Raw genomic sequence first — 24,090 nt, forward strand, 5'->3', positions numbered from 1 at the left:
ATTTTTAGAAGGTATTTCTACAACAATTTTCATTTGCTATGACTGAAAATGAGCTCCATGTCTCCACGCAAAAGATGCAATTTATGGCTTAGGAAACAGAAAGTGCTACTGAAGTATTAAACTCTATGTCTCCACAATACCTTTCTGAAAATATCGACAGTATCACCACCTTGCTTGCTGTACTGCTATTCACCATTTTATCAGTGTGTATCCACAGTGGTCAGAGTTTCTATATATATATAACAGTCTCTATATCTGTCATTCACTGGATTCCTCCAAAAGGTTTTATCGGAACATACCCTTCTGGATATGGATAAGTGCAATAAACAGCTTTTTGAAATTGTACATTACACTTTGTGTTCCTTGATATCAAGTCTAATCTCTCACCTTTATTTAAATACTACTGTTTTAAAAAATCCAGGTAAGTACAATTGTTCTTCAAACATCTGCCCTTCAGGATCATATGGGATGCCAAAAAATTAACTGTAATTTGTTTCAGTTCAGTAATCCATAACATACAGTAATATTTCTCCTTAGAAATGGTTAAGACACTTTCTATTGGTTTCAAGTATTTTCAGACAACACTGTAATAATGCCAAGATCATAGAATCATAGAATGGTTTGGGTTGGAAGAGGCATTAAAGATCATCCAGTTCCAACCCTCCTGCCATGGGCAGGAACACCTTTCAGTAGACCAGGTTGCTCAAAGACCCATCCAGCCTGGCCTTGAACACTTCCAGGGATGGGGTGTCTCCACCTTCTCTGGGCAACCTGTTCCTGTGCATCACCATCCTCACAGTGAAGAATTTCTTCCTAAAATCTAATCTAATCAAATCAAATCTAAACCTACCCTCTTTCAGTTTAAAGCCATTACCCATCATCTCATCACTGCCTTCCCTGACAATCACTAGACTCTCCATCTTTCTTGTAGGCCCCTTTTAAGTACTGGAAGGTGCTCTAAGGTCTCCACAGAGCCTTCTCCTCTCCAGGTTGAGCAACCCAAACTCAGCCTGTCCTCATAGTGAAGGTGATCCAGCCCTGTGATAATCTTTACAGCCCTCCTCTGGACCTGCTTGAGCAGGTTCATGTCTCTCATACTGGGGACAAACAAAACAGGTAAGGAATTTCAAAATTAACAAGATGAACCATTTTACTTTCACCTAGCCAGGCAATTTCTGCTATAAATGTATAGAAATTTCAGATGCAGATAAAGGCAGGCATGGGGCATAAGAAAATTTAGGTAAAACAGTAAATTTTCACCACTGAAAAGCACATAATGGAAAAAATACGTGAATGCTCAGCAATAGATGGTGCCAACAGCTCTGCTGACAAAACACTAGTGGTGAGGTACTGAGGTGTATCTTGGGTTGTCTTTTTTGCCCCTCAGAATAATAGGGACAAAGCGCAGAAGAATAAATTACTGTTGCCTTGAATGTGACTGCTTGTTAAACTAAATTTACTAAAATATATTTCATTTAGTATCTTGCAGAGGCCCAGTGTTTTTCTTGAAAATACTTCTTTTAAATGTACATTTAACTAATTGTAGTAATGAATACACATTAAAAATAAGGTATCAATAATGCATGAATGCAATATCGAGACAGTAAGAGATGTTAGCCAAAAAATCATATTTAATTTTATTCGATGTAAAATATTTATTAAAAATTTAGCTTGAACGTATTGAATTTACAGATCTATATATGAACCATTTTATTGTAAATACAGGCTATTTACAAGTATACTTTACCACAGTTCAGTAAACAAAAATGGGTATTGCTAAAATAATTGCTAAGACAGCCGTGGCTTCTGTTACCTTTACAAGTCCATTAAAACAATAAATAACATTATATCAAAGTAGAACAACAACAAAAAAAAAAAAAGCCAAACCAAACAAAAAAACCACAAACAAAAAACTCCCAAAAAACCAAAACCAAACAAAAAAACCACCAAGCCCCAAAAAACTCCCAATAATTACACCTAACTTAACAGATTTCTATTAGCAGTATTCAGATTAATAGACTTACTTGAATTTATTAGCAGTATTCAGATTAATACATTTAATTGGACTCTCCTTTTTGAAGCTTACCATTAACATTTTATGTAGATCCTCTTCAAAAGCATCAATGTTGCAATCAATCTTTTTTAAGTCATCTAACACCTCCCGTAACATAAACTGGTAATATTGCTTCATTAACAGACCACCCTTCAAAACCTCCTTACACTCTCTCACTAGCTGCAAGAGAAAAACAAAAAAACTGCCATCAGTCAAGACATTACTCTTAAATTCTCCCTGGGAACTGAAAGCTTAATTTGTCAGTTCACTTTGTCTAAATAAGTTAGTTTGTCACTACGTGATTTCTACAGCTTTTTGAAATGAATATGGTTGTTCTACATATCTGCAGAAAAGATGTGACTAGTTTTCCAGAATTATTTAATTGCAATTCCATAATGTACTACATAACTGTAAATGAAGATGGAGGCAGATGTCTCAGACTTTACTCCCTGCACAGGGCCACAAGCAACTTAATGGATAATTAGTTTATAAAGGGGCAAAAGGGCTCACAGTCATCATATCACCAGTTTAAATGCAAGCAAGTCAGGAATAACATGCAATGTGTTTTACATATGCTTAGAGACCTGTGAGACATGTTTTACTACAGTAAATTCACTATTAATCGACTGGGCAGATGCCCATAACTCCAAAATCCAAACCAGATTTGAAAACAGATCATGGGGGTTTTTGTTGCTTCCCTGGGTAAAACTAACATGAGCAAATGTAGAAGTGGTTGCCTTTGGCCAAACAGCTGTCACCCCTCCCTGAAGGCTTAGTCTTTATTTCAAGAGACATGCACAAACACAAAGAGCAAGGATGCTTTCAAACCTACACTAACAAACGCCTGTCTTTCAGAAGTCCTTCCAGTGCTCAGTGTGTATGGTTCTGAAATCGTTATTAGTCTTCAGGTCTGACAATCCCTGATCTTTTCTGAGCAACAACTTCATTAAATCAAGAGACAGGACGAGAGGTTTGGAGGGTCAGAGGGAATGGAATTGTTGGTTGGATAATTTGCTTTTAAAAATCTTCTACAATGGCTATCCTGGTAAAGTAATATATCAATATAGTGGAGTCAATGTATGAGAAATGATAACGGCACAACAGCAAAAAAAATAAGAATGCTCTTAGTACAACAAGAGTCTTTGGAATGTTTTACAGTCCAGAAGACATGTTTTGCTCCCCAGTCTGCAGAGGAAACAAAGCTAATAGTCTGATCTCTCTGTTTGAAACTTAGCAAGTTTAGTGGAAAAGGAAAAAACAAGTAACTTTCTATAAGGTAGAAATCCAAAGCAACACTTTTATATCCCTAACATGTCATATATTTAAAAATTAACGTGCTTTTTCACTCTCCAGTCAATAACATCCAGTTTACTCTGTGTTAACCTATGGGGATTTTTTTTTGCCATTTGATCCAAGTCTATTCCAAAATAAACTCACAAAACTTCATTAAAAATATAGGGGTTTATTTATATAATACTCTTTTATAGGGACATGCTATTAAATAACAGAATATAGGATTTACAAAAAACCTGTAGTTCTAATTTTAAGCGTCAACTTTTGACACTCAAGGCAATGGGCAAACAAAAATACAGTGTATAATGAGCACATGAAAAAATGCACAGCTTAAACTGAAAATATTATCACTATTATTGGTTTGTTTGATGGGTTGCTTTTTGTTTAGGGAGTTCATAGAATAAATCATTTTCTCAAAGCAGGTGGGGCAAGACAAACAATACCTAATTTAATGACTAAACAGAAATAACCCACGTGCACATACACCCATCCAATTCTCCGCACAAATGCTGAATTTGAGAACCATCTTGAACTCTTCAGGTACCACACTACCACCAAATAATGGCAAATTGCCATTAAAAGAGAACAGCTCTCTGATATTACAGCATCACGAGGATTACCAAAGCTAGTGCTGAAAGTGAAATATGGACAAGAAGGCTAAAAATGAAGCTAGAGAGAAAGGAGAGGAGAAAAAGCACATTGTAAGAAGCATATAATCTGTGTTAGTTTTCTTTTTGTGTGTATACTTTCAATTGAATATCAGATTTATTTTTCGTAAATATAACTGACTTGCTAGTAGTACAAAAATTTAACTTCACCTTGGAAAAGTTGAGTAACAGGAGTAGTATGCTTGATACAATCAAACTGTACTCCTACACATTTCAAATAGTACCAAAGAGCAGGAAACACTTAAAGGTCTCAGTGCCTCAAGTAGGGCCCACTAGGTCAGTCACTACAAAACCAAGACTGTGCAATGTTCCTTCTGTACAACAAACAATTCAAGGGATTGGGTTTATTCAACCTTGAGAAAAGAATACATAAAGAGAATCTCATCACGTTTTTCCAATGCCTAGAGGGTAGTTTCAGAGAAAATGAGGGCACTCCTTTCACAAGGATGCATGGTGACCCCACAAAAGACAACAGGTACAAGCTGCTTCAAGGAAATCCTGTCTAAATATAAGGGCGAAAAAAACTTCATTTTACTGGGAGAAAAATTAAACACTGGAACAGACTGGTTGGAGAAGTAGTGGAATCCCTCTCTCACTGCAAGTATTCAGGATTCGACCTAACAAGGACCTGAAATCACAGAATGGGTCAGGTTGGAAGAGACCACACTGGGTCATCTGGTCCAAACTCCCTGCTCAAGCGGGGTCATGCTAGAGCACATTGCGCAAGACTGTGTCCAGATGGTTCTTGCATATCTCCAGTGAGGGAGAATCCACAGTCTTTCTGGGTCATTTATTCCAGCGCTTGGTCACCCGCACAGTAAAGATCTTCCTCATATTCAGGGGGAACTTCCTGTGCAGCAGTTTCTGCCCTGTACCTCTTGTCTTACTGCTTAGCACCACCAAGAAGAGTCTGGCTCTGTTCTCTTGACACCCTCCCTTCTGATACTTACAGAATCATAGAATATCCTAAGTTGGAAGGGACTCATCAAGATCATAGAATCCAACTCCTGACCCTGTGCAAGACACCCCAAGAATCACACCATGTGCCTGAGAGAGTTGTCCAAACACTTCTTGAATTCTGTCCGCCTTGGTGCTGTGACCACTTCCCTGGGGAGCCTGTTCCAGTGACCAACCACTCTCTGGGTGAAAAACTTTTTCCTGTCATCTAACCTAAACCTCCCCTGACTCAGTTTCATGCCATTTCCTTGAATCCTGTCACTGGTCACAAGAGTGAAGAGACTGGCACTTGCCTCTCCACTTCCCGTTGTGAGGTGTTGAAGACTGCAATGAGGTCTCCCCTCAGTCTGCTCCAGGATGAACAGACCAAGTGACCTCAGCCACTCCTCATACGGCTTCCTCCCAAGGCCCTTCACCATCTTTGTTGCCCTCCTTTGGACACTCTCTAATAGCTGAATATCTTTCTTATACTGTGGTACCCAAAACTGCACACAGTATTCAAGGTGAGGCTGCACCAGTGCAGAGCAGAGCAGGACAATCCCCTCCCTAGACTGGCTGGCAACGCTTTGTCTGATGCCCCCCAGGACATGGTTGGCCCTCCTGGCTGCCAGGGCACTGCTGACTCATATTCAACTTGCCACCAATCAGGACACCTATGTCCCTTTCTGCAGCACTGCTTTTCAGCATCTCATTCCCTAGTCTATACACACAACCAGGGTTGCCCTGTCTCAGCTGCAGAATCTGGAACTCGCCCTTGTACACTTCATACAGTTGGCGATTGTCCAGTCCTCTAATTTTTCCAGGTCTCTGTGACATCTCTCCGGGTGCAGGAGAAAAAAAAGGGTGCCTTGAGGACTGCGAAGCTGAATGCCTCGCTTGCATCAAAAATCAAAATGAAAACAATTAACAATTTGTCTGCTATTAAAGTCTCCTTAAGCTTGCTCGAGATTTTAGAAATTATAGTTCTTCAGGAAACAAACAGATTTATTTATGAAACATCCTCCACAGCTCCTTTGCCTGTTCAGATATATTGCGTGGGACAGCAAGTATTTGCTGAGTTGAATTCATTTTTTCAATGTCAATAGCAAGGCAGTATACACCACCAAAACAGTCTGTAACAAACGCATTGTTTTCCAGGAAGAAAGTGTAATTTTTACTTAACTGAAAGTCCACAAGGAGCACACAAACTGTTAATGGCAAAAAAATATCTCCAGTCTCTGGAGGATATATTTTGCTTAAAAACAGAGCATGCTATGCAATATTTTACTGTTACTATCACTGTTAAGGTTGAAATTGTAGGTTTCAATCAACGGGGGAAGAAAGGGGAAGAGTGGGGTGGAGGGAGAGAGGACAAATTCATTTGGGACCATAAAGTAATATAGCAATTGATTCTGGAGCAGCAAATAACTGGAATGTGAAATCATAATCAGTCCAAGAGCTTATTTAAATGTTTACCCTTAAAGATGATCCGATAAAACCCTGATCTGGTTATGCTTGCCAGGGAGCTGGGTGATCAGACAAAATCTAGTATATCCTAGACTACACTTTGAAAAATAGTATTGGTCTAAACAGCCAGAAAGCCACCAGAAAACAAATCCTCATACAGTATTTTCAAACAGTGACATGACTGACAATCTTGGGTCACTACCAGCAGCAAATATCAGATATTTATATAATACAATATGTTGGAAAAGATCTTTTTTTGTTGTTGTTTTTCTTCTTAATTAACTTTCATTATGTGACTACTGCATGTTAGCAGATGTCTTACATTTGCAAGAGAAAAACAATCAAATCAAAGACACATATAGAATCATAGAATCAGTCAGGTTGGAAATGATCTCTGAGATCATCAAGTCCAACCCTTGATCCACTACCACCATGGTTACTAGACCATGGCACTAAGTGCCACATCCAGTCTCATCTTAAAAACCTCCAGGGATAGAGAATCCACCACTTCCCTGGGCAGCCCATTCCAATGCCTGATTACCCTCTCTGTAAAGAATTTCTTCCTAATATCTAACCTAAACCTCCCCTGGCAGAGCTTAAGACCTTGCCCTCTTGTCGTACTGATAGCTGCCTGGGAGAAGAGACCAACCCCCACCTGGCTACAACCTCCTCTCAGGGAGTTGTAGAGAGTGATGAGGTCTCTCCTGAGCCTCCTCTTCTCCAGGCTGAACAACCCCAGCTCCCTCAGCCTCTCTTCACCAGAACTTGTGCTCGAGTCCCTTCACCAGCCTTGTTGCTCTTCTCTGGACCTGCTCCAGCACCTCAATATCCTTCCTGAACTGAGGGGCCCAGAACTGGAAACAGTACTCAAGGTGTGGCCTCACCAGCGCTGAGTCCAGGGGAACAATCACTTCCCCAGTCCTGCTTACATTGCCAGAGAAACGCAAATGGAGGAAGATGTGCTGAAGAAGGATATATAGCTTATAATGCAAATGGAACAAATACCATTTACCTTCGCTGGTTAATAATTTTTTTAATCACCAGTTTTGATTTGGAAGCCTAAATCAGAGAGGTATATATGACCAGTCGTTTACTATGTAAAAAGCAGATCTCCGTATGAAATACAAGACTACTTATAGAAGTTATTACATAATTATGCATTGTGTTTTCTTACACTAATCTTCTTTAAACTGACAACTGTATCATAATGAAATGACAAAGTAATTTCCAACACGAAATATATATTAAAAAAACAATTGAAGCAAACCTGTTTAATACTCAAAAGAGATGGTTCCCCAGCAGGTCTTTGTTCCAATCTTAGCTTGAGACATTCATGGATAACATTGAGCAGGACTCGGCAAAGGACCAAGAATGCAGGTTCAAAGGAAGGTAAATCCATGGATTTCAACTCTTCCCATGATACTGCGCTGCATTTTTGCTCGCAACAAGGTGGGAAATTTAGTAACTGCACATAATCTGAACACAACATGGGATCTGGAAACTCTGAAAACTGTAAAAAGAAAGAGGTATCGTGAAAAGCATCCTTAAAATTCTTTTGGATTTTGCATTTGTTTAAAGTAGCATCATAAAAGTCTATTTTTAAAAGGTAATATTCTACTAACTGGCAAGTCAACCACAGAAGTTCCATGTTTATATTGTTGGAGGTTTCTTAAAGTTGGGTTTTGTAGTGGTTTTTTGTGGGTTTTGGTTGGGTTTTTTTGTTTGTTTGTTTGTGTTTTTTTAAGGATCACCAGTCTGAGGAAAAACAATTCTGACCCTTGGAGTGAAGAAAATCTCTTACTTAATGTTTCTGTTATGTCTGTATCTAGAGAAACAAGTGTGCACTTGGCTATATCAGGTGAGTAACCTTGTTCTCTTTCAAATACATAACACATATATTACATAAAACTCCACATTAAAATTGAAAGCTATATTCAAGAAAATGCCACTAGCCAAAACAAAATAACTTGTGAACTTTGATAGATTTTAAATTGAAACTGTTTGAAAAAAGAAAGATAAAATATAAAGAGATTAAGTTGCTTGGTTTTGTTTTTTTTTAATAACTTCTCATTTAAATGAAAATTACATTCAAAGAAAATGATTTTTTAGTTAGAGAAAATAGTTGAGATTATCTGAAATAAACATCCTAGACATCGAAGTATCTGGTGATAACATTCTAAGGAAGGCTGTACATGAAGGCACTCTGGGGTTTAATTTAGAAAGAAAAGCTGGACTACGGTACATGTGCATCTTCTAAAGATAACACACTGGTCATCATCTAAGGATAAGATTTATTTCAGATTAAGTTTGTTTTATTCTTATTCTCATTTCACACTGCTAACTACGACACTTAAATATCCTTCACTAATATAGCAGACATAACTAGCATTTTTTAGGTTTTTCTTCAGTGCCAAGTAACATCACTACAAAAGAGAGAAAAACATTACCAGAAATTAGATCAATCATAAAGTACTCCCTAGAAAGTTTAAAAAAATGAACCAACTTTTAAGCTTATTATCTAGTAGAAAATTAACACACATATAAGAATGTATTTTCTTAGATGGAATATTAATGTCTTCTTTTTACTAACTCTCTTAAAAATAAACTAGCACTAGATATATAGCACTAGAATAGCACCAGGGAAAGATTTTTATACAAGAAGTTTTCATTAACAACAATCATGAAAATACTACATTTTCACAATACGACAAAAACTTAAGAAATACAGTCCTCACTGTGATGCAAATATAGTGTTGTAAAATTTAGTTCTTATAAGAAATATTAAAGAGCTAGTCTGTGAGCAAGAATAACAATGAAATTGAATAAATTTGTTATATCATTTTCTAATATCAAGGATAACAGTAGATGACATTAGGGCTTAGTATTAAACACCTAAACTTCTATTGTTCAATTTGACTCATATCAATCTTCTGCAGGGCCAATCTGAAATGTTTCGAGTATTTACTAGATACTTCTTAAAAAAAAACCAAGAAAAAGTCTAAGCCATTTATTGAGATCATACATAGAATCCATACTCAAAAGTGCAGCAAGTAGAATAAACAAGAAACAGGGTACACAAGCTTAAATACTGTTCTATAAAACAACATCTCTGATTTTGTAAGCTAAAGTAAGAACTATTAACCATCTTCATTAAGAATCAAATTGTACAACTTCTACACAAAATGGACTGCATAGTGCCTAGAGCCTTGTGAAAGTATCAGAGCCTATGACGAATCAAACTTAACACTAAAAATAGCCATCTGTATAAAAATTTACACATATTTAAGATGAAATGAGCATTAAAATATACACAGTGGAAGACTCTAGAAAGCACATTTTAGACATGATTTAGACAGTGTTTAAGCAACAACAGACATGAAAGTATGTCTAGAGACTGTAAAGTGTAAGTACACATGTAAACACAGTATCAAAATATCAAAGTCACAGAAGGAACAAAGATTAACAGAATACTCACAACTCTGTCTGCACACAAATATCAAACTAAACTGCACTAAAAGAAACCCCCAAAGTATTGTCAATTGCAAAGACCAAGCAATTCAAAACCATCTCTTCCATTTTAATACAACATCATCTTTTGCTGCAGTGGGTACTATACTTCTGACAAAGTGTAGGTTTTTTTTGACAACCTTCTTTAAATTTTGGAGCAGGGAAGAAGTCTGCAGTTTTCTAACATTCACTTTAAGTCATGAAGTCATTTCTTAAAAAAGACCAATATTCAAAAAAAATGTAATTACTGAAAATGAACATTCAAAGTAGTCACAAGGGTAGAGAAGGAGGGAGAAAAGATTAACCTTACATCTTACGAAAGTCATTCAACACTAAAGTACCAAACAGTTTAATTCTGCAAAGCTGCAGGAAAGACTTTAGCTACTTAATATTTCATTAACTTTTTTTAAGAGCCCTTATGCAGTCAAAATTTGAGGTATTTAGCAGTTCCGTAAATATACTCCAAGTGGTTTTCAATTCTCTCAAACTATGTCTTATTTACTTTGATTTTTTTAAAAGGTATTTCTGTCTACATATGAAGCTGAACTGTAACATATCTGCAAGTTTTTCTTATGCGTTTGACTCTAAGAAAATCTTCATGTATTTCTAATGCAAATTTTCTAGAACACAAACTGAAACCAATTAGAGAGTAAATAAAAATTCAACTTATAGCTTCATTTCTACAGTAATACCTACACTATGAACAGTACAAATAAAAACTTTCAAAATAAAATATTTTATAAATTTATTAATCCTAAAAAAATAACCTCTGAGGGAGATAGACAATTCTTATTCCTTTTACAAATGTGACAGTCAACAATAAGATATCAACAACATATCAAAGACCACATATGGTATCTGTATTAGAATGGGTATGTTGGCTAAGAGATGCCTTCATCTAGAATTTATGGTTAGGTCCCACACACTGTGCCACTTTATCAAGGAGGGCAAGTAATCCTTACCACCAATTCTTTCTAGTATAAAAATGTCTACAAGTTAGATAACAGTTTATATTTAGAAACAATACTCAGCCTTGAAAGAAGTAGTGACCACATCTTACAATATGAAACTTCACCTACTGTCCTTCATTTACTGCTTAATTCCCAATTTGATTTTATTAACTCACAACAATTCTTAATTAAGAATGTAAAATGACTCAAAGAAAAACAGTAATTAAACTAAGAGCCAGTTGAAGAATGCAACATGCTAACATGATTTGTTTTCACAGATTTCAAGGTTGAGAGTCCGTTCATTTATCCTGTCTGTCCCCAGGCATAATGTGCCATCACAATACTTCATTTATTTAGATGAGAAAAAACCCAGAACTGTAGTGACATTTTTATAAAAGATATCTTGCAGAAAGATATCAAGTCTTGAAGAAAAATGACCACCTCCATAGCTGATTTTTCCTAACAACCCAACTACTGTGCTTAATTTTTCACTGTAATTTTTCAGATTTGTTGCCTTAGACATTAGAAAACATAATGAATAAAGATGTTAACATAAAAATGTCATTTCAGTTACAGAGAATAACACAGAACCAGCTTTGGGCTTCACACAAACTGCAGTTCAGGTCAAACAACAGATTCATTTCTGGGCCTCATAATATACACTGTCTTTCAAAGACCAACAGAGCAAGCAAAACTTTCATAAGATCCCAATTCACATATGTGTAGCTAGAAACAGAGCAAGGAGGTACTCCTGTTATCCGTTTACAGTAGTAGCAACCTACCTCCAGCTGGTGATCACTCCTTACCAACGCCATACGAGCCCTTTGCAATGAACCATGCATTAGCTTGTGCAGTCTTAAAATTAGTTTCCTCAACCCCATTTGCTTCAGTGCTTTATCAACAAACGGCCTGTAAATAGAGGTCAAACAGTGTTGGCTGCAGCTTCCCTCAGCACTGCCTTCTGGAATAACCCAAGAGGTGGAGTCATCCTCAGATTCAAGCCTATCAAGCCTCCTTGAATGGTCCTGAAAGTCAAAATTTGGCTTATTAGTAAAACTGTTCTCGATGGCTTGTCTAAGTTCTTCAACATTCTCCTCAGAGATTTGTTCTTCCCCATCACTCTCCTCTGTGCAAGTTCCTGAGGATTCCTTTACTTCTGTTTCCCTATAAAATTCTTCATCCCCTGGATCATTGTCCTTAGATGGTCGAGGAGAAGGAATTTCAAACACTGGCCAGCCAATGTCAGAAAGATTTTTGATGCCCAATACAGTTCCCATAATCCTTAGCTTCTGATTTAAGTCTTTTGTAATATTTAACCATAGACAGAGTGCCTGCACCCTGTCTTGGAAGTCCTTTGCAGCATACTTTTCATAGTCCTTTTGAAGAGCCTGAAGAGATGGATAAAGTGCTTCCATATACTCCAGCAGCTCCATTATTCGCTTTACTTGCTCAAATGAGACCCGCTGGCGATGGAGGTGTTCATGGTAACTCGAGTAACCCAAAGCACTAGTTCCATGTGTTGATTTGCAAACTCCTTCTCCTGAAGTACCATTGAGACTGGCTCCATTTTTTACACAGGAGAAGCTTCCATAGTCCACTTTGAAGGTGAGGATTTCATTGATGATATCAGGGATAGCTTGACGGGCTGCATAGAGATAGAGGTCTTGGTCATTAATGCTCCGGCCAGCATGCCATGCTTGCAGCTCCAGCCAGATCAGTTCATTAGATCGGTTCAGCCAGACAGAAGAAGTGTTTTCCTGCCCTCTTTGCTCCCTGTCCTTTTTCTTTGAGACTGAGGTAAGTTTTAACAAAAGCCGCAGGGTTTCAAAGAATTTTAAACGATCTGCTGGGCAATCACTCCTAGAAGTCTGGCGTGTAGTTCTGGGTATTGGCATGGGCACAGAGACTGGAAGCTTAGCATTGCTACAGCCAAGGCTGAGGTAAGGCTTATTGAGATCAACATCTGGAATTGTCTTTTTTGGCAGAGACCCACTAACTGAGTCTAACATAAATGAGCACTGCACATTTTTCTTATGATCTCGTTCTGTTGTCCTTAGAGCATCTCTGATCTTTTTCCCTTGCTTATAGCTGTGCTCTTCCACATTCTCAATCGTTTTCCCACTGTCTTTATGCAAAGACTGAGTTGGCACACTCATCTTTTCTGTAAGAAAAGAAAAAGGATGTGACTGCAGCAACAAAAAAAAGCATTGTTCAAGTCAGCACCCGATCTCATTTCTTAGGTTGAGCATAACATTGTTTAATATCAATAAAACAAAACAGGCATGGATAGAAGTAAAATACATTCTTAAAAGTTACCATTACTATAATCTAAATCAATAGTAGCACCACAGGATTTTTTTTTCTCTTGCTTTACCTCTTTTATAGAAAGGACATCAGAGAATTTTCATTATCCTGACTATGCCATCTACTGAGAACAGAGTATGATCAAAAGGAAAAGAATGGTTTCCAAGTTCATTTTCTACACATTTGTCACACAACCTCCCAAACAAAAACTCAAAATGCAACAAAGCATTATTAAGGATCAAAGTCAAAGAGAATTAAAGAGACTCCATTGCACATGCAATTTCATAAAAACTGGAGCATATATAAATTTCAGCCTGAATGCACCAATCCTCCCTCTTGGGGAGATTCATCTCAGTTCTGGGAAGCCTTCCGTAGACTTTAAGGCAGATTAGAAATTAATCAATTTCTAACAGCACTTTGATGTTGAGGATTTTGGTGACCTTGCAAAATAAATTAAAATCTTTTTAAAGATTTTTAAAGATCACTTTCTGAACTTACATTCTACACAGAGGGTCATCTAGATCCCTTCAGTTTCTATTTTTAACATGTTATTCTCCTCCACCCTTAATCTTCAGATCTCCCCACTCCACCAAAACACATTGAAAGAAAGGTAAGTTAAAAAGTATTCATTATTACACATCCAAAGTGCCCTAAAGTTCATCATTCTTAACAAAGTAGAGGCACAATAATCTACAAATTGTTTCAGAAGCCTCTTTTTATAAAATAAACAGACACCAATGATTCAAATGCACCTGACAGCTCTGCAATAAATATCAGTGCTATAACTGCATGAGTTCCTGCTACTAATTTTATTCCGGTATTGTAACACAGACTTAAATTAATTTGTAAAAAGAGTTCAGCTGTACTAATAAATTCTGAGTTAGAATTACCTTTAATGCTACAGGGGGCAGGAGGTTTCACAACCAAGTCATTGTTGGTTGGTGAGGAAGGGCACATGGCAGAACAAGATCTTAAAGGTCATTAAAAGAAAATATGATAAAATGAACGTGAGGAACCTGATGGGGGTAAGAAAGTAGGGTCAACAGTGGTTCTCCTTCAAGTATGAAGCTGCAGAAGTTTTAGACTAGAAAGCAGACATAGGCAGTGCTTTGTACATAGTACCTGAGAACCTAACAGTTCAGTAAGTAAGCAAGTATTTATGGCCTCAGGAGACACAAAGATGTCTTATGAGTACCTCTGAACTGCATTTAGTTTAGAAAACGTGATTCCCAGAGGTTGTGGGCTACAGGAGAAACAATTCAGAAACTAAACAGATTATTGCATAAATTTAGGTTTTGACACTATATGCCAGTTACAAGAAATTTGGTGTGACAAATTAAATATCAGAGGTGCAAGTAAGCAAGGCCCTAATGCCCAAAATTCATTCAGTTGTCTAAATAAAGGAGAGATACCTTACATCTGTTATTTGTTAACATCTGAAAAGTAATTCAAATTTATTTTTTTAAAGTGTACATCAAACTAATCCCTGAAGGAATTTTCTTACAAGAAGTATAACCTATTCTGTTTCAATAAGAGCATATGCACACACATTCAAGGCCAACCAACCAGTCCGCAAGTTTTAGGTTTTGAGGTGGCTTTTTTTTTTCCTCCATAATACAGAATAACTTCTCTGAGATTGTTCACATAGGCAAAGGAAAAAAAAAAAAAACGAACTTTATGAACTTTACAGAAGAAGATATTTTATACAGTCCTACCCAATTCATCATAAAAAACCCCAAACATATTTTAAGACACACAGCAACCAAGAATAGGATATTCTCATGTCAGAAGTAAGAACCATTCTCTCACAAATAGAGAGACCTTGCTCCAAAAAATCAAAGTCTATTAGCAGGGTTAAACAACTCCCTATTTCTCATAAAGGTATCAATCTTCAATATGTGCTCAGCAGCAAAGGCTAACAATGAAATATAATACATTACAGTTCTTTAGTATCACAATGTCTCTGTTTAGAAATTAACTTTCTTTTAAAGCACAGAAAGAAACAAGAAGAAATAATCACCAAAAGCAAGAAAAGTTTATGTAACCACTAAATACAGAACTAAATAGGGTTAATGTTACAAATGAAGAGTTTTCCTGGTTTTTAAATGTGTCTTTTACCAAAGTTAAAGAAGATTAATAATTCCAATGCCTACAGTTAACTGGCAAGAACAACAATATTTCTCTTCAATTTAGTATAAGGAAGAGGTCTTTTGGTAAATGTTCTCTTCAGTGACATCATTCGGAGGTTGTATGAAGTGAAAGGAAACCAGAAGCTTTGGAAAATGTTTGTATTGGCCCTTCTTTTATTATGAACTTGCATTCCACACCTCTATGCAACTAAAGAACCGACTGTATTCCCTTATTCACACTAAACAATTTACCTTTTTCTTCCCTACATTTTACCTCAGAAATGTAATCCTTGCCATGCACTCTGTGATAATGTTTCCTGTTTCATGTGAAGCAACTTTATAAATTGCTTCCAAAACATCAACTGACAACAGTCAAGCTGCCATAACTCTGGCAAATAATCTTGTCTGAAGTATTTAAAAAAAAAATAATAATAAATTAAACAAATAACAACACCCCCACACACAAAACTAGGCATATTCTGTATGAAAATACTGAACATAAAATCTTAAATGGCTTTTTTACACCTATCCAAGTTCAACAAAACCAGTAAAGTTGCACATTTTTCTTTTTTTTCTTAGAAGGACAGCTTGAAAAGATGTACCTACTGAATGGTTTTTAAACTGTCTTTTCAACAAACAATTCCCATATTCTGTATCTGCTTATAATAAAAAAATGCTTAAAAATTCATACTTTAAGATACAAAAGCTTTATTATTAGATATCATTACTTAGTGGAATTAGGAAAAAAAAAAACACATATCAAGTATCTTTTGGTTTTTCCTCTTGTTATCACTTTATGACTGAAGAGTCAGCAGAAGCAAGCAGGAGTAACTACACTCTAATTGCTTCGGTGACATTAAAGAGTAATCACCAAAAACTGTATTTTTCAATAAACAGCCTGTGAACTGCTTCAGAACATGAAATTTGGGCAGAGAAGCAACTACACCATTACTAGAGATCACAGAACCACAGAAAAAAAAAAAGTGACTGAAAAATACCTCTGAAGGTCATTTTTTTCCAACTTCCTGGTCAAAGTTTGGTTTATTTCAAAACTAGTTTAGCCTGCTCATGATCCTATCCAGTTCTGTTTTAGAAACCTCCTGAGATGAAGATTTAACAACCCAAAAATCCCTGTGGCAAACTGTTCACTGTTTGAGTACTCCCATAGCAAAAGTTTTCTTTTAATAACCCAAAGAGTTTTTTCCCTTGTTGCAACTTATGGCAGCTGCCTCCTGTCCTTTCACTGCACCTCAGTATCTGGGTCCATCTTCTGTATATCCCCCTCCATCAGATAATGACAGGCTATTGCTATGACTTTATGATCATTTTGGGAAAAAACCTCAAGACACCACACCTACCTTTCAAAGTGGAGCGGTTAGCAGGTCTCCCAATGTTATTTTTCTGATGCTTTGTTGACATACGCTTCATCTGGCGGGGTGTACTAGGAGGAGAGGTTCCATAGAAGGTGTCAGCACTTGCTTCATCTGATAACTCCTCAGGGTCACATTCAGAGATCTTGCAAGTAGCATCTTCTGATTTGCACTCTTTCCTGTAGAGAACAAGACAGACCACGATGTTCAAGCTAAAGAACTTTTACTGGCAATTCATCCATAAAACCCAGCCACAGTCAACCTTCTATATTTTACTGCCACATCCACGTATACTTACCCCAAGTTTTCACACCCATATGGACAACTTTCTAAACAAATTATAGGCAACATACAAAGATGATGGTATAGGCAGAGGAGAACATACTGTAAACATACATGTACAAGGAATATATTTCTTTCTGAAAAAGCTTGTTGCAAGCCTAAACTAAGAGGTATATGAAACAAAGATTCAAATATACAAATATAATGCAAAACAGTCAATCTAATCAGCAGCAGGAACAACGGCAGAGGTTTTTCCCTTCCATCCTCCAACCCCTTAACCCATGCATACCACAAAGGTAACTTCTCAGTTGACTGAAAAGGCTCTCCTACCCTTCACAAAACTTATCTAGCATAGGACACCTGAACGTATTTTCCACAGAACTTAACATTAAGTATATTAATACCATTGATACCACATATAAATATCATCACTCCCCAATGGTGCCATACAAGGAATTCTCTTGCTTTAACACATACCTGGGACAAGAACACGCACCAGTAGCTTCAAAGAGAGAAAAGAAAGTTTGCCTCCATCCTTTCATGTATTTCTGAAGCAGGTATGCAAATAACAACTTGACTCTATATAACTCTCAATAACTCCAGTAAAACACACTGAGGCAAAGACACTGATCTAAATCAAAGTGCTACCAGTACCCTCTAACTCCAATTTCACTTGAATCACAAATGACATTTTACTTGCCTCTATTTTTGAGGCAGATAAGGAATGTTACTCATGCTCTGGTGGAACGAGTCCGAATTACTGCAGCAAGAAACATGCCAGAATATTGCCAGCTAATAGAACAGCACTAAGGCTAACAAAACAAAACCAAACAGATACTGTACTTTTTGTTTATCTTTAGCTATAAACAGAAATAAATACCTTAGCATGCAGAACAATTATGTTCTCTACAAAGCCACAGGAACATTTAGTGCATGAAATTACTCTTCTCACATTAGAGCTTTGAGAAGGCAGCAGGCAAAGAGATTACCCAAGGTTAGAGGTTACCCAAGAAAAACGACTCAGGTGGTACTGTAGCACCACCTGTAGTCTAAGGAGAGCCCTACAGTGAATTTAATCACAATGGCAACCACACACAATTACCAACACTTTTAGTCTAGTTTCCTTGCCTTGCGAAATTGTGCTGTTGGTGTGTTTTTCAGCAATCCAATTTAACCAACACCCACTGACCAAACACAACAAAAAGTCTTACTTTGATCCTACAAATCTTGTGAAAATAGGTGGGTGAAAAAGAGAAATGGATCTTGTAAGAGCTGAGGTGGGAAAGTGCAACTCAAGTTCACATCTTTTTGGCACCAGAAAAATTTTATTCCTGAGATCTCTAGCAAACAGCCCTACTGCAGAAAACAGAGCAGAGAACACCCCTCTGATTTTGCCGAAGGCAAATCAACCACAAGAGACTAAACCACATAAAACAGAAGTCATTAGTTTCAGTGCTTATGAAGCTATTTACTTTTTCAGTGACCTCACTAGCCTGGCAAGGCATAGGATGGGGTGCTGATGTCCTGTGGGGCCCGGCAAAACACATCCTGTGGCACTTGCATTAGGTGTCCAAGGCAGTTTTAAACTAGGATAAGTTACCTTGTTATGAAAGACTAGTGAAAACACTGTTTTTCTTCTGTTTTTAAGTAAGCAACCTCTTCAAAAAATATAACGATCAAACCTCTTCACCAGGCTGAATTAGGCGATCTTTAAAGAACATAAGCTGGTTATTTCAATCATCCCTGGAGGCATTTAAAAGACCTGCAGCTGTGGCCCTCAGGGACATGGTTTAGTGGTGGACTTGGATGTATTACTTTACAGTTGGACTCGATCTTAGAGGTCTTTTTCAACCTAAATGTTTCCATAATTCTACTTTGTTTGTTTCTTGCTATGTCCAGTAAGAAGGCATGAATGCCAGAAGTATTCAAATCACCCTCCAACCTCACACCTGAATTACACACTTACCTATACAGCGACATCCAGTATGACTTACTTAACATTTGGCCATTTTTTCTAGGTAATTTAGTAAGCTGTTCTTTACTTTGGTAGAAAGCATAGCAGAGATCACAGAACATGCAGCACTTGAAGTCAGATCACAAAACAGCAATCACACTCTACAGAACCACTCCTGTTAGCAGCTGACGAGATGATCTAACCAAAGCTGGCTGGCCTGCTTAGAGAGACAAAGGCACAGGCTGCAACCCAAGTTTAAAAATTCAGCATGCTCAGTTTAGGGTTCGTGTGCAAAGACTACACCTCAGCTCAGAGCTCAGATCAATGATGCCAGTGAACACAAAGACTCAGTTTCACCAGTGCAAGCCTTATTGTACAACAGTGCACTAAATATACAGGGTCTGAACTAAAGCAGCTACATGCTAGTATCAATTTTTCTCATCCGTACAACACCGGACATACACGATCATCAGCAGGAACACTCTGGTATTAAAACCAGTCATAATTTTTACAGATTACTGACATAGCATTTGCAATGTTTGTGTGTTATTTACCGTCATGAACTAACCACAGACTAATTAAATCTGCCAGCCTATAAAATGCAGTGCTGGCAAACCCGAATCAGATTACAGTGTTGGTTATTACACAGAACTGTGGTTCCTAAATACTGTTGCAACCAGAGTTGGGAAACATTAATCACAGCTAATTTCTTCTTTGCCACCAAGAACTGCAGATTCCCGCCCACCCCCCAGCACTGAGGACCATCCTAATCTTAATTAGCCATATACTGGAAAAGTGAAAGCTAGAAATGTGACAACTGCTGTTACTATTTGACAATAACAGTCTAAACCCAATCCTTACAAGGAAAACTAGAAGTGTAGAGTTTTCACAGCAGTCTGTTTACAGGCTGCTCTTAGCCTCAATTTTAATGAGCAAAATGCTTCTCAGCAATTTTACCCTAGGAACATAGGAAAGATAGTAGCCAGGATGCCTAAATCAGAAATACTGGGAAAGCTGCAAGAGCAGTATGGTAAAAGCAACAACCAAAGCAAAATACCTTGACAGCTCTGGAACGCACCAAAAAAAAAAATCAACAAACCAAGAACATTTCCAATAAGTAACTACTTTATGTTACACCAGGGTGTATTTCAACCAGAATCTGAAAAGACAGAATACAAAATTTCTTTATTTTGCATATGCAGATGACAACAGGATTTTATTTTTACTTTTTTAACTGTGATAGCAATGTATCTACAATTCCAGCTCAATCATGAAAACTAGATTAATATTATAGATTTTCAAAGGTCTGCAAACAAAAATGGGAGAGTGGTAAAACTGTCGTATGAAATTTGAAGCAGTAGGAGAGGGAGCAAAAGGCTGGTAACCACTGCTATTGATAAAGGCCATAAGCCTTTGGAAAAATGCAGTCATTTATCACTAGAAATAAAATAACAAATGGAAAGACCATTGAAGATCACATAGGGACATCTTATAATTAACTAGGCTAAAGTCACACAGTATGATTTTTAACCAGTACTAACTTTTGCACTTTACTGAAGCATTATGCAAACTTTCAATGTTGGTAACAACCATTAATAAGAGGTCATGCTAAAAACTGTAACAGCTATATGGGGAATACATCTCTTTACTCTTCCCTTTACATCAGCCACCCTCCTCATAAGCAGGAGTTCAATGACATTAGGCACATACACAATTAACTCAGGTTCAGCCATTGCTTATCATCCCACACACAGCTTAAAAGTACCTCCAGTACTCTACCTCCAGTAGAGGTCAACTGACTGAACTACAAGCAAGTAGTGATAAATTTGATTTAGGCACTTACCACACAGTAGCCAGTATAATCACCCTCCACAACCATTTGGAAGCTGTCTGCTCCATAGACAGATGCCACGAACAGCTTCCTGCAGTTTCCAAGACATTGCACCATGCAGACATCAGTAAGGCTCTTTCTCAAGACTTCTTATGGCACCCTGCCATTTCCATACAGAGATCTCTACAAGGTCTACCATCAAATTACCAAGTACCAGCTCTGGACATTCAGCGTCCGACTTAAAGGCAAAGTGTCTATTTTTCAAATACATACTCCTTAACTTGGATGCAGCTTGATAATTACAGTATGTAGGAAGACAAAGCTACATAGTCTGTTTTTATTTATGTCTATTCCCAATTAGCTAGACTAGCAGAAAACACAGGCACTACACACTGTCAATCACATCTTTTTAAAGTTAAGGTAGCTCTACCTAAAGGTAGTCACAATCATTCCATTTCAAAGATAAACAATATTCTGATAAGAACTGTCATCATCTCACAGCTGCTGGTAATGCAAAGAGCAAACAGAATTTTTAGGTACCCAACTCTACATCTGTTAAAACTGAAAAACAGTAATGAAGATACTTGACCTTGTTTTCACATTTGAATCTCAGACACCCGCGCTCAGCATTTCTGAGCAGTCAACGTTAAATCTTAGTCACCAATAAGCTGTCATTGCTGCCAACATATTAATAAGACTCTTAGAAACTTGGTAATATACTTCATAAGATTTTTAACAGTATAATTAAATTAGACTTGAAACTAAGGATATGTTTGGCTCTATAATTTGTTATCCTCAAGATAATTTGGATAAGCTAGAGGAAAGTACCAAGTTTGGGGTTTTGTTTGAACAAGAATCACTACCACAAAGATAAACTGCAAATACGGTCCTCCTTAAAGTTCTTCTAGTGTAAAAATTTGAAACAAACAAGAAAGTCTTCAAATTATGAAGGGCAAATGCAATTAGACTTGTAAAAAGCACCACATGTGCACTAAAGCCTGAATCAGCTTCCTCCTGAGGAAAAAAAAAAAAGCTTTATTACTTCTGGAAAATATCACTTCTTAGCAAATGAATGACATGGTTTTGGGTAAGGAGTTGGAAGCAGTATCTGTTAGCTGTTGCCTTTCCAAATTTTAGAGAGAATCTATGCCACATCCCACCAGTAGAACAAAAATATCTGAAAGCAACTTCAAGTTAGAAGGGAGAACAATAACAACAGCTTTGGTGTTCCAAGTTTCTAGTTCACAAGGAATCTTGTAACCATTACTTTACTGTAGATAACTTGACAATAAAGCCTGGCAGAAAATCATCTAACAGTACTCTCTACTGAAAAAGAGGAACTTCAGAGTACCATCCCTTCTGGCATGTATAAACTAAAAAAGGCAGAAACAAAGCAAAAAAAATAATAACATTCTTCTCTGAAGAACTTGCTGCCTCCCCAACTCTTCCTTCAGTTGGTAAGTATAAAACAAGATTGCTAACTCCTTCCATTTCTGTTTTTCAAGCAAGTTTCTCTAACTCAATTTGTGTATTCCTATGATCACCCTTATAGCTGCACTACTCTTCCTTTCTACAGGAGGTGACTAATCCTATCTAGTTAAATGCATCCATTTCCCAGCTCTCCTGAAAGCTAAGACATAAATATTTATGAGGGTCACATTCAACCTTTCATTGATTTCTCTAACCATAAAAGCAGATAATACTTAAAGCACACAAATGTCAAGGCTAAAATGAACAGCAGGAAAGAACACAAACTTAAAACTTGATCAACCTGTGATTAGCTCAGTTGGTTGGAGCATGGTGCTAATAACACCAAGGTCATTAGTTTGACCCCCATATGGGCCATTCACTAAAGAGCTGGACTTTATGGTTCTTGTGGGTGCCTTCCAACTCAGAATATTCTGTGATTCTAACTTACCTTAAAATTGGAAGAAAGTTTGAAGGAGACAGAGATCCTAAAAATAATGCCTGGAGGTGATCCGAGTAAATGAAAAAATATTTTGTCATGTTGTTGTCTTAAAAGAACATTTTAAGGCAAAAATCTAGGGCTTTTCTGTATTCACTAAGTATTTCAAAACTACATTTTAAAGAAGATACAGTACCAGCCTAACAATTTCAGTTTTAAGAAATATTCAAATTCAAATTTAGTTGTACATAGCTACAATTTTTTCTCCCTGAGGAATCAGGGCAAAGGCAGAACATGTGATCATTTGTCTCTGTCATCTAGGAATGAACCACCAGCATGCTGGGGAAAAAAGGATGACACCTGGGCAGGATGTGGGAGGGTAGAGAATTTACTTAGAACAGATAGTAATTTTACAATTTACTGCTGACACAAAATGCAAAAAAAGCACTTGCATCTTTCATCAAGTAAGTCTGCAGATGCAAATCTTACAGAATCTAAGTTTTCATTAGAACAGTTTATGGCAGAGACACTTGTAAGAGCATAAAAGCCACGAGGTAATAATAAAAAAAAACACTTTGAAAATCAAGTATGAAATGTAATGAAGCTTACTCATACAATATTTTACAGTACAGAACCTCAGAAATTACCAACATTATGGTCACAGTAAGATGACACAAGAAGGGGAATCTGTTCCCATGCACCTTTTGCCTCCCACGTTGCACATCCCTGCCCTCTGTGCACAGAAGTCAACCATCATGTGACGTCAGCCACCAAGCTAACAGTGAAAAAGAAACAATTTTGGTGCATCATTTACCTGTCAGACCAATTTGCAGGACACGTGACTGCTAGATCCAGAAAGAACGCAGTGGAGGACCTTGGCTTCCTTTTGTAGGGAAACCAGGGGAGAAAGCAACCTGCTGAGTGTAAAGTGAAATCGTGCCTTCAGTCACTCTGTTCTGGCTGCACTGAAGCCATTTACAAGACTGTCTGTCCCTTCTGCTTCCCACTTGGTCAGAAGTCACCAGCAACCAAGATGCACAGGTATAACTGAAAGTAGGGCCCTTGGTTCTTCACTGGTGCTGCTGAAACGATCCAGCTTAGCCGGAATGTCTTTGTGTGCAGGATTTTTCCCAACTTCAACCACTTTAATTTTGCTTAGGCGACCAAATGTTACACTAGCAAGTTTCATATGGCAGACATTCCTAGTCCACGGACGGGAAGTGATGGATGTCAGGAGATGACAATAGTGATTTCTAATCGGAGTCAACTGCAAAACCAATGCAAATTTTTACTTGCAGAAATAATAAAAGCAAAATACTTGGGCAGGAAGATGGTTAAGGTAATACCTGTATCACCACCAAGAATTGATTGATTATGTAGCTCCAGTAACTTATTTACAAATTAACCTATGAATAGAAACACTAAAACTTCATCAGAAAA

At 37.3% G+C, this 24,090-nt stretch overlaps 1 protein-coding gene across 5 annotated transcripts in view; it reads right to left on the reverse strand.

Moving 5' to 3' along the window:
* MAP3K4 (mitogen-activated protein kinase kinase kinase 4) overlaps positions 1-24,090 on the reverse strand; it is a 68,725-nt gene that overhangs the window by 37,485 nt on the left and 7,150 nt on the right. For all 5 annotated transcript variants that reach the window (XM_051811263.1, XM_051811262.1, XM_051811260.1 and 2 more), the window contains exons 2-5: positions 16,666-16,856; positions 11,657-13,035; positions 7,685-7,927; positions 2,087-2,233 (exon numbers count right to left, since the gene is read on the reverse strand). In XM_051811263.1, coding sequence (XP_051667223.1) covers positions 2,087-2,233; positions 7,685-7,927; positions 11,657-13,035; positions 16,666-16,735 — 1,839 coding nt within the window. In that variant the 5' untranslated portion in view covers positions 16,736-16,856. The remainder of the gene's footprint in view (positions 1-2,086; positions 2,234-7,684; positions 7,928-11,656; positions 13,036-16,665; positions 16,857-24,090) is intronic.

The sequence above is a fragment of the Manacus candei genome, unplaced genomic scaffold (genome assembly GCF_025592945.1).
Source record: "Manacus candei isolate 608988 ecotype Guabito, Panama unplaced genomic scaffold, ASM2559294v1 h1tg000081l, whole genome shotgun sequence".
Taxonomy (NCBI): Eukaryota; Metazoa; Chordata; class Aves; order Passeriformes; family Pipridae; genus Manacus; species Manacus candei.